This window comes from Alligator sinensis, unplaced genomic scaffold (genome assembly GCF_000455745.1).
Source record: "Alligator sinensis unplaced genomic scaffold, ASM45574v1 scaffold755_2, whole genome shotgun sequence".
Taxonomy (NCBI): domain Eukaryota; kingdom Metazoa; phylum Chordata; order Crocodylia; family Alligatoridae; genus Alligator; species Alligator sinensis.
In genome coordinates, this window is record NW_005841883.1 from 4,061,809 (window position 1) to 4,073,306 (window position 11,498).

The window sequence follows — 11,498 nt, forward strand, 5'->3', positions numbered from 1 at the left end:
CTCTCCCCAGCTTGGTGTCATCTACAAACTTGCTGAGGGTGCACTCTATGTCATTTTCTAGGTTGTTGATGAAGACATTGAACAAAACCAGCCCCAGAACCGACCTCATGGGGCACTCTACTTGATACTGGCTGCCAACTAGGCATTGAGCCATTGCCTACTACTCTATGAGCCTGATGCTCCAGCCAGTCTTCTATCCCTCCTACAGTCCATTCATCCAGCCATACTTCCTTAGTTTGCCTGTGAGAATGTTATGGGAGACCGTATCAAAAGCCTTGCTAAAATCAAGGTATACCACATACACCAGCCTACCCACATCCACAGAGCCATTCACCTCGACATAGCAGGCAATTAGGTTGGTTAGTTATGACTTGCCTCTGGTGAATCAATGTTGACCATTCCTAATCACCTTCTCCAGGTGCTTAGAAATGGATTCATTGAGGATCTGCTCCATGATTTTTCTAGGGACTGAGGTGAGACTGACTGGTCTGTAGTTTCTTACATCTTCCTTTTTCCTTTGCTTAAATATGGGCACTATATTTGCCCTTTTCCAGTCATCCAGGACCTCTTCTGATCACCGTGAGTTTTCAGATGACAGCCAGTGGCTCTGCAATCACATCAGCCAACTTCCTCAGCACCCTCAGGTGAAGCCCATTCAGCCCCATGGACTTGTATACGTCCAGCTTTTCTAAATAGTTCCTAACTGATTCTTTTGCCACTGTTGGCTGTTCACCTCCTCCCCAAACTGTGCTGCCTGGTGCAGTAGTCTGGGACTACTGTGACCTTGCCTGTGAAGACTGAGGCATAGAAGGCATTGAGCACTTCAGCCTTTTTCTGCATCCTGTCACAAAGTTGCCTCTCCCATTCAGTAAGGACCCACACTTTCCCTGATCCTCCTCTTGCTACCAAAACCCTTCTTGTTACCCTTGTTACTTGTAGAAACCCTTCTTGTTACCCTTCACTTCCCTCGCTAGTTACATCTCCAATTGTGCTTTGGCCTTCCTGACTTAATCATTGTATGCCCAAGCAATGCACTTATACTTTGCCCTGTTTATTCATCCAAATTGCCACTTTTTATAAGATTCCTTTCTGTGATTTAGTTTACTGAAGATTTCCTTGCTAAGCCAAGCTGGTCTTCTGCTGTACTTGCTAGTCTTCCTGTGCATCAGGATGGTTTGTTCCTATACTCTCAGTAAGGCCTCTTGAAAGTATACCCAGCTGTCCTGGACTCCTCTCTCCCTCAGACTGGAATCCCAGGGGATCCTGCTCATGAGTTCCCCAAGCGAGTCAAAGTCTGCTTTTCTGATGTCCAGGGTCCTTACTCTGCTGCTCTCCTTCCTTTCTTTTCTCAGGATCCTGAACTCAATCATCTTGTGGTCACTGGTGCCCAAGTTGCTATACACTACTACATTCCTCAACAATCCTTCCTGGTTTGTGAAGGGCACAGTAGATTAATTAACTGAGCTGTAAGATAGTACTGTCAGGAACAGTACTATTTTAGGATGCAGTTACTTACTGTGCTGAAGGACATGTGTAGATGGTGACCAGAGCTGGCTAGGGCACAAGGGTAGAAAAGTGTGGGGGCTACTTCCTGCGCAGCCCCACACTTTAGCACTCTCATGCCCCATGCAGCCCCTCTGCCACCAGATGTCAGCACCAGAAGCCTAGGGTTGACTCCCCTCTGGTTCAAGCTGCTGCCGTCCTGGGGGCAGTGTCTACATGTGCAGATGCTGCACCTGAGAGCAGCTGACTCCAGCATGAACAGTGCCAAAGTTTATTCCTGTGCACTAAATGTACATGTAGTTGAGCCTGTTGGCATTAAAACAAGCTCTCTCTTGCTGGTATTAACTACATCTATATTGCAGATGAGGCCATGGCTGATACAGCTACACTGGCAAACCCTTTTAAATGAACACAAGGTTTTTTAAATAAAATTTCCTAACCTTTGAGTGCTTGACTTTGCAACCTTTACATTTTTCTAACTTTTTAAAATATAATCATTATTAATTATAAGAACAATTTCCCATGCTTACAGACGTGTTGGATTTCTTCCAAGGGGAATCCCTGTAAATTTAGTGGCTTGTATAGTTATGGAACTTTATTTTTAAATGTTTTATATGAAACTTAGGCTGTATAATTAGAAGTATCATGTTATATTTTCATTGGGGCTGGAAGAAGTAATCACAGTGAATAAATGTTTTTCTTCTATTTGAAAACTGTACATAATGCCATCTAAATGTCCAAAGATTTCCTTATTTACATATCTTTGATGATCATTCTGTTTGAAAACATTTCTTGCTATTTCTTGCTCCTGAATAATTTCTTGCAGATATTACTGTGAACATGATGTACTTGTAATTTGATGTTTGAGCTGTGTGATTAGTCATCCAAGTCATGTAGTATTTATTCTATTCTATATTCAATAAAAAAGGCAAAATAAGACACTGGGACTTTGCTACTCTCAAGGACCAATCCTAGTCCCACTTAAGTCAATGAGAGAGTTTTACAATGGACTCTAAGGAAAACACAATCATATGTTGAAAAAAAAAAAATGCAATGTTGTATACCAAGTACAGATGTACCTATACTGAACTCCAAGTGCCTTAAGTAGTAGCCCTGTCACTGAACAGCTAAGGGCAAAATACATCCTAAAGGTGCGTGAAATAACAATTATGGGGATATGCAGGGTCTTATTCTCGAGCTTGAGAAAGCCCAAGTTCAATTTTGAAACAACCAAACTATTGTAAAGAAAAGGTCATCAGAGGGAGCATCTACATGAACAATTTACTGCAGAGTTGCCTAATTATCTCCAGATTAAACATTTCAGCATCTACACTGCAATGCAATTAGGACGGAGTAAACTAATTAACTCCACAGTAGGTTAATACTTTTAAATACAATTACTATCCTACTGCAGAGTTTTTTTATTCTGCAGCACTGCACATATAGATGCTCATAGGGCTGGCTGGGGCACGAATATGTTTCAGCATGGGTGCCTGCAAGCTAGCCCTGCACCAAAGCACCCTCTTGTCCCAGCTAGCACCTCCAAAGCACATTGAGCTGGGTTGAAGCTGACCTGGGCTAGCAGGCTGATCGCCCAAGTCCCTTGCTAGTTGGGACTGTTCTGACCTGGCTCAATGTGCTGCAGTCCTGGGTGCACATTCAAACATGGCACCCAGGAGCAATAAACTCTGGCATGATGTGTACCAGTTTATTGCTGCACAATAATTGCATGTGTAGATGTGCCCAGATAGACCTAGATTACAGTACACTTACTTATAAAGACTTTTCAACATTATGACTGGGTTCATTTAATATTTTAAATGAAAGTAAGTTTAAAATGGTTCAAGGAAGTTTGGTTACAGACTTCCAGGTTATGCGCTGTACCTGTTTTATAGTTGGTCTTCCTTTTCCCATTTTGAAGAAGTCTGTTGCTTCCTTTGGAGAATGCAGAGGAACTGTACTTCTTTGAGCCTCATAAAACCAAAGCTGAACTGCTTGATTCATCTGTACAACATGTAGAAGTATCACTTCAATGTCCAGGACATTGTCACTGAGCACCCTCAGAACCTCAAGAGCAGATTCTTTCAGTTTATTAATGATCCAAACAGACTCGGGTGAATGTAGTCTTATATTTTCTTCTGACTGAGTCCTACTTTCAGGAATACCTATAGGTTTATTCCTCTCAGGTTCAACTTGCTCAACCAAAGCCACAGTGTTCCTTTTGTCTTTTGTCAAAGACTTTGTGTCTTCCAACACAGCCTCCATATTTTCATCTATTGTTTTAGCTTTTCCTTCTAAAAATGTTTGCCTGGTCTGAAATAACATTGCCATTTGATTTGGTCCTTTGTCTTCTGTTGGAGTTAAGTTTTGGCATACAGAGAAGTTCTCTTCATTTTCCAAGGTTATATTGTTTAAACAAACTGTGTCTTGGCTTTTGCAATAAGCGGTTTGTAAAGATGGTGAAAATAAATTATTCTTGTTTATCACATTCAGAGTGATGGTTTGATTTTCAGCTTCTACTGTACTTCGCCCTGACTGATCATCGGTTTCATTTGATTTTTCCAAGAATATCTTCTGTAGTTCAAGATCTTGTATGCTGTAAAAATACAAAGATAGTTTTCTTAATAATCCTGTAAATCTTTGATACTTAAAATACATTATGTTCTTAGTGAGGGCTGATATTTACTTTGTCTATTGAGATTACATTGCTTGACTAATGGCTTACTTTGTGTTCTGTGTTACATATGGCTAAATTGGTTTATATCTAGTGGTTCTATTTTAAAGCCCTTATTGTCTAAGCCCTGGGTACATTTGGGACTTCCTGTTTGAACCAGAGACAAATTGTGAAAGATAGGAGTAAGTAGATATTGATGGGATCTCCTTAAAGAATGTACACACCCACTCAAGTTGACACATTTCACTGACTCATATAATGCTCCCCAGCCCCTTTTTGTTGTATCCATGTTCCTATACTTAGACTGTAAACTCTTGAGGGCAAAGACCACTCTGTTATTTGTGTAATGCCTAACACAACAAGGCTGGGTACTTTAAGCACTATCACAATTCAAATAAAAAATGAATAATAAAATCTTATTGAAGAAAACAGGGTTACGTGAATTTAGAAGTGAATTTAGTCCTTTGCCTGTTATTTTCCTTTCCCCTCCATTATTTATTGAAGTTGAATGTTAACAAATCAAAACAAAACATGGTAAATATATGCCTTTTTCCTGAAAAATACTGAAGAACAATCTTACAGTTTCATTTTCTTTGACAAACAGAAAAACAGGTGAGAGCTGAAAGCCATTTTGGCTAAATTTAACTTAAAAATTTACAATCAATATACCCATTCTAACAGGTATGTCTTCAGTTAAAATGATAATTTTAATGAAGAAAATGTACCTGGTCAGACTAGACAAGGGCAATTATATCTTACTATAATTATCTGTTTTGATGTTGCTCTTTGAAAATAAGTGAGGCATTATATGTAGACTTTTACTGGTATATGCTTTAGAATCCATTTAATTTTTAGGACATATCATCTTATTTTTTTTGCATCAGCAGAAGCGGGGTATATATGTGTGCAGGTAATTATGATTGAAAGGATCTGTATGTATATGAATCCTACTATTGAAGGAAACCAGTGCAGGTTCATGTGTATCCAAGGCCTTAACTCAGGAGTGGGCAATTATTTTGGGTGGAGGGCCACTTAACGAGTTTTGATGAGCTGTTGAGGGCCACAAGCGTAACCCCGCCCCTTGACAGGTGCCCTGCCCTGGCCCCTTGCTGCCATTTGGGGACTGGAAGTCCCATCCCCTAGCTCCTGACCTTTGCCACCAGAAGTCCCATCCCTCACCCTGGAAGCACTCCATTTGGGAGGAGGTTTCCCATCTTGGAAGTGGAAAAAAAAAATCAACCCAAATAATATATTTTAATTTTATTTAAAAATATATTTTTGTCCTGATTTGCATGCATTTGTGTTGTGTATATAGAGCTGTATAGCGTGGGTTTTCACCGGTACCACAGGGCTGGGGCTAGTGGTGACAGCAGATGGAAGAAACTGCCGCTGCCTAGGAAGGCAGTCCAGCCACGCAGCTGCCCAAGCACTGCTGCATGCTCAGGGGGACGGCAGAATGCGCCAGGGCAGGACAGTGCCTGGATCAGGTGGGACAGAGCGGTCCACCATGGGGCTGGACAAAGCCCCTGCATGGGCCAGATCCAGCCCGTGGGCCATATTTTGCCCACCCCTACCTTAACTGATATAAACACAGTATCTTAGTCTAATGTGGTTGCTGCATGCTAGAGAAAAATAAACGATAAAGAACAGCCAGGCACAGAACTGATATCATGCTTGACATCAGGAATATTAATCATTCATCTCAGGACCCTTCTGTGGCAGGAAAGCAAGTATTATTGCCTCCATGTTATAAGGAAACAGACATATGCATTGTAACACTCCAAATGTCTACTCTGACCCTGATCCTGCTCCAAAGTAGTTAATGGGAATTTTGCCATTAATTTCAACAGGATCTGGATCAAGCCCTGAGTGACTAACTAAAATAAAATGTACCTAGATTCAGGCGTGTACATGGTTCACTGAAAATGGGACCTGACAAGACAATTGTGAGCAAGAATGCCTACATTACCTAATAAATATTTGGACAATCCCTTTTTTTTTAAATAAGTTTTGTACCCAGAAATGTTGTTGTTAAGTGTATTACACTGAATTGCCAGATCATAAGACTAGAGTGGTATGTTTTGTAATTAATATTAAAATATCAAGGCCAGCTTTTATTTAACTTATCCTTCCACTGCCTTAGTTATGATGACTCATTTTCTCCTCTCTCAGAAAAAAATAAGTGTAGTTAAACAGTGGATTAAAGAGTTTCATTATTACCCACTCTGGATGATTATTTTTCATCAAGCCACTTACTTCATTTAGAAAAATTGAAACACATATGTCAAATTAGTGTGTGTGTGTGTATGTGTTTGCGCGTGTGTGCGATGAGACAGATAGAATAAAAGTAAACAAAACAGGCTAGCCCACCAGGCAGATATTCAGCTACAGATAAATTGGATCTGCTACATTAACATTTTCATCATCACCCCTCCACTCCTTCTGGCTCCTTCTACCAAACACTTTTGTAATGTACTGGTATTGCATGAAATGAAGAAGCATTCTTTGCTTAGGACTACAAACTGAAGATATTTAGGTGTATAAAAGTATAAAAACAAAAATAGTTCTCTTACATTATTTTATGCCTATAAAGTCCTAAAAACCTGCTCTTTAAAAGCATATACTTTCTAAAACATTTGCTATTATTTTTGCCTTTCGTTTCCAACTGTTGAATGCACAGAATTTTTTAGGATTAATTTACTTTAATTTACGATTAAATAAAGTTAACGGACTTGAACTTACATAACTGAGGATGCAATATGGCCAGCTTTATTCATGTAAGTAATTTTATCCATGAAGTAATCCCATTGACTTCAGTAGAGCTGCTGATGGGGGCTGGGGGGGCTTGGAGAACTGGGTTCTTAGAATATAAATTCAGAGATTGCTGAATATTGATGTTCAACTTCTGCCCACAGTTATATGAGAGAGACCCAGAGATGGTGAATGGAATATTGCTCAAATAGACCAGAGCTGATTTTTTTTGGCTCAGTTACAGTAAAAGTAATGTATCTGCGGAAAAACCAAGTCTCCCTTTTACACACGCAGGTAAAGGCACAATTGAATCTAATGCACAATCCCACATTTGCACTTCCTGCCATGCATACATATATGATAGGAGGCACAATCGTGGGACTGCACATTAAATCCAATTGTGCCTTATTGCTGGTGTAGGGGGAGCCTGATCCTGGGCTTCTCTTGCATCTGCAAAAAGCAGGCACCCACAGCTGGGAGCCCCCTTTGCTGAAGGGGCTCCCAGCTGTGGGGACCACACAGAGCCAGGACCCAGAGCCCTGCTAGCTGCAGGGTCTCTCAGACCTGGCTGCGCTTCACACGGAGCTGGGACCCAGAGCCCTGTCAGCTGCTGGACTCTGGGTCCTGGCTGTGGGTAAGGTGCAAATGGGACCAAGTGCTCTGTGTGGGTCCAAGGGTTTAATACACAATTGAGCTTTGGAGACCATGACTGCCATGGCTCATGGCTCAGGGGCTGCACCCCTGCGGCTGGGAGCCCTGTCAGGGGACGGCTCCTCGCCACAAAGGGGGCTCAGGGCTCGGGGGCTGCCCCCCTGCGGCTGGAAGCCCTGTCAGGTGACGGCTCCTAGCCACAAGGGAGACCATGCTACATGTGCAAATTAAAGCTCTATAGCAACCAGCTATAATGTTTGGACACATTTTCAAGGTTGAACTTTGTAGCTGGTTGGAGCTTTTTATCATGTGATAGCTACTTGGCATGCGTCTCAAGGTAACTGTGCAATTAGCCAGTTAATTGCAGAATATACTACCTAATTTATGGATTGGCCTATGTCTGTTGCTTGTCATGGGTTAATTATTAATGTCCCCAAAACACTCAGGGTTTTTTTGGTTCAGGTTATAATAATAATCTGACCTCTTACCAGGAACTCCCTCAGACTCCTAGAATTATAAGATTGTGAAGAATATGAGACTGAAAAGCCAACCTCTTATGTTTCACCTTCCTTTTGTGCCTCAGGTTAAAGATGCATCTCATAGTTTACATTTGTACACCTCATATTTCTGTCATGTATCTAACATTTGAGCAAAGAAGGCTATGACATTACATGCATTAGAACAGGGGTGGGCAAAATGCAGCCCGGGGTCAGGATGCGGCCCGCCAGGCCATTCTATCTGGCTCCCGGGGCCCCTAAAAATTTAGAAAATTAATATTTATGTGCCCTGGGCTGCCTGTCATGCAGTCCTCAATGACTTGCCAAAACTCAGTAAGCAGCCCTCTGCCCAAAATAATTGCCTGCCCCTGCCTTAGAACCTACTGTAGCAGCCTGGCCGGTAGCAGCCCGGCATGATGGCTTGAGCTGGATGGCTCAGGCCGACTGGTGGAGGTATTTCCTTTCCCCATAAATCAGGAAAAGGCAGGAATAAAGCTTGCCATCCCTAACCCAGGAGCAAGGTGAAGAAGAGGACCTGAGGGGGAACTATCCCCTCAGGCTCTCCTGTTGGTCCATTTTCAATCTGGGGGCAGAACCTCCAGAAAGAATAAAAGCCTGTATGCCCAGCACATGGGTGGCTTTGATGAAGGATGATGAAGGCGGGCTTGAGAAGAGTTGGTGGAGCTGACCAGAAGGGCAGAGCAGTGGCCCCAAAAGCACCTGAAGATGCCGTCACTGAGTGGGAGACAGCAAGCAGCTGCTCCCAGCCCTGCTGTGAAGAAAGCCACAGCGTCAGTACACAGGTAGGTGCAGAGTGTCTAGAGAGCTGAAAGGACCCTGTAGCTGCACGAGGCAGCGCAGGTGCCCATCCCTGCACAAGGCAGGAGCCCCTTTTGGTGCACAGAGCAGTGCATGGGACCTGAGAGGGCTGAACAACAAATAGCTGCATAAGGCAGCTTGGACCTTCCTGCAGAAGTTGACAGCAGGACGGAGCAACCATCCCAGCAAAGGGGAAGAAGGCCTGTAGTTAACCCACAGAGGGAGATGAGCCAAGTCCACCAGAACTGCTGGGGAGTCGTGAGTTACCCAAAAAGGGGATTGAAGTCCTGAGGAGGGGAGGAGGCGAGGATTTCCACAGGGAAGTAAGGGCCGTCCCCTTCTGATGATCAAAGGGAAGCCCCACAATGTATGTGTGGGAGGAATGACCCCCTTTGGGGCAGAGGGAGTTAAGGGGCCCCATTTGTGAGTGGGGCCGTTGCTAGTCATGCTTCGCAGTTGCTAGTCATGCTAGCCATGTGGCCTAGAGAAGGGAGATAGCAGTTCTTATGGTAACTTGCTCTTTTCCCCTGGTATCATTCTTTTTGTTGGGATTAATTGCTCTACTATTGGTGCTGTTCTTGTTCCTAATATTGTTGGGACCCTTGCTGTAAACCTGTATATTTAATGTTGTATTACGAGAGGATTATGAGCTGCTTTATCTACCCTGCTAGTGGGTCTGCTAGCGCATCCCCTACTCAATACTTGCTTTTATTGTATTGGTTATCTTAATGCATTGAATCGTAATAATGTACTTTCACTTATGTATATTTAGACCACTGCTTCATCCCTGCCAGGTTGTATCTGTCAACCTATTGTCTAACCTGTGTTTTATTATTGAGTGTTCCCTTGCTGGCTGCCTGGAGGGCCCCACTGAGGGTAGGGGCTGTACCCAAACTGGAAGACCAAAGAGGGTCAAGGCTTATGCTGATATAGTGCCTTTTGTCTGCCATTCCCAGCTGAGATTGTCTGAATTTATGTTTAATAAGAGTTACTGTCTTTGTAAACTTACATCTGTAAATAGTATTATAGCCAGTTAATTGCAGAATACCTGTAATGTATACTTAAACATAGGTACATGTTTTTATACATTTATTGACACTATACTGTAAAATTAAACCTGTAAATAGTTAAACGTTGTTGAGTGTCCCTGGTCTCTGCTCTGCTCTGTTGGGGAGGGAAGTGAGCTGGCCTGAAGCTAGGCAGTCATGTTCCCACAGCACACGTCAAACCCGCTAACATCCCTTCAGTTGAAGAGGGGGTACCAGCTGCATACCACCTGGGCTACACTACTATTGGAAATAAGGATATGTCCTTCCTTTTCAGTACCACTCATTGCTTGCAGACATCAGATGCATCTACTTCTGCCAATGCTACCAGTACCACCCTGTCATCCACAATGAAATTCCTTGTACTCATGTCCAAAAGTGAATGCAGCTCACAAGCTCTGCTCAGGTTATGGGTACATATCTCTTTGTTCATATCTCCATAGAGCCTGCTTGAAGTGTGACAGTAGCATAACTGCAGTCCTCCACTGGCATTTCAACAGTTTTATGTTTCTGTATCTTCTAGCCTTTCTACGCACTTCCCCTTCCACACTTTACTCTACAGAAGCTGATGGTTTTTCATATTGTCCTGTTGGGTAGCAATCACACTTTGCTGCATGGACTACTGGGACAACACCAATCAGCTCCAAACTGCCAACTAACCACTGCTTTGCAAAGCTGAGGATGCATTTCTGACATGCAGCCAGACAATCAGAGCAGCATACATATATTCAGATGGATATCTGTGAATACTCCAAGTACCAGTAGAAGGAACATTCATTATTAAACACCATCTAGAGCAGTGATTCTCAACCAGGGTACCACAGCAATAATCATGCTGGCAAATGTAAACGTACATAAACCCAGAAATTTCAAGCAGCAATCCATAGTACCCAAGTCAAAGGCCAGATGTTGCATGGTATTGCTGTATGAACTCTAACTGTAAATGTATGGTCATATGCCCCCCAGGACTTATAACTTTTTCTCCCCCCCTAATACATTGTCTCAATTTGTAAGAATGTTGTTCGTGGAATGCTGAAACCCATATAAAAATGGAGTCATAACTGTGAACTATATAGTTCATTCAGTGGGCAGCATTTTTCAGCTTTAAAAATCATGAAACATCAGTTTTGTCCTTTAAAAAATTTTTTTCCATGGAAGTTACCTTGGGGGAGGGTCAGCCTGTTGTGTTTTGACAAAGGACCTTTTGAGCATTTCCATAGAGATACATTACTAAATCCCTGGATGGCAAAGTCCCCACCTCTTTCTGTGGTGGTATTTGGACAGGGGAAGGAAAAAACTGTCCACAGCTGTCAAACAGCACTTAGCATAGGCGCCAACTTCATGGGTGCTCTAGGGCTCTAGCACCCACTGAAAAAAATTAGCAGGTGCTCAGCACCCATGAGCCACATTGGGTGAGCTGGGTTGACGTAATGCGCTACCTATTTTGGGCATGCGCAGGGCTCAGCATGGGAATGCAAAAAAGCACTAAGTGCATATTAGTATGTTTCCACATCTTTCCCCAGTGGGGGGGGTGGTGTGTGGGGGGGGGGGGGGCGG

At 42.8% G+C, this 11,498-nt stretch overlaps 1 protein-coding gene across 3 annotated transcripts in view; it reads right to left on the minus strand.

Annotated features, from left to right (window-relative positions):
• Window positions 1-11,498, minus strand: part of MRVI1 (murine retrovirus integration site 1 homolog) — a 238,680-nt gene that overhangs the window by 177,826 nt on the left and 49,356 nt on the right. For all 3 annotated transcript variants that reach the window (XM_006017678.3, XM_025196720.1, XM_025196721.1), the window contains one exon: window positions 3,388-4,099. In XM_006017678.3, coding sequence (XP_006017740.2) covers window positions 3,388-4,099 — 712 coding nt within the window. The remainder of the gene's footprint in view (window positions 1-3,387; window positions 4,100-11,498) is intronic.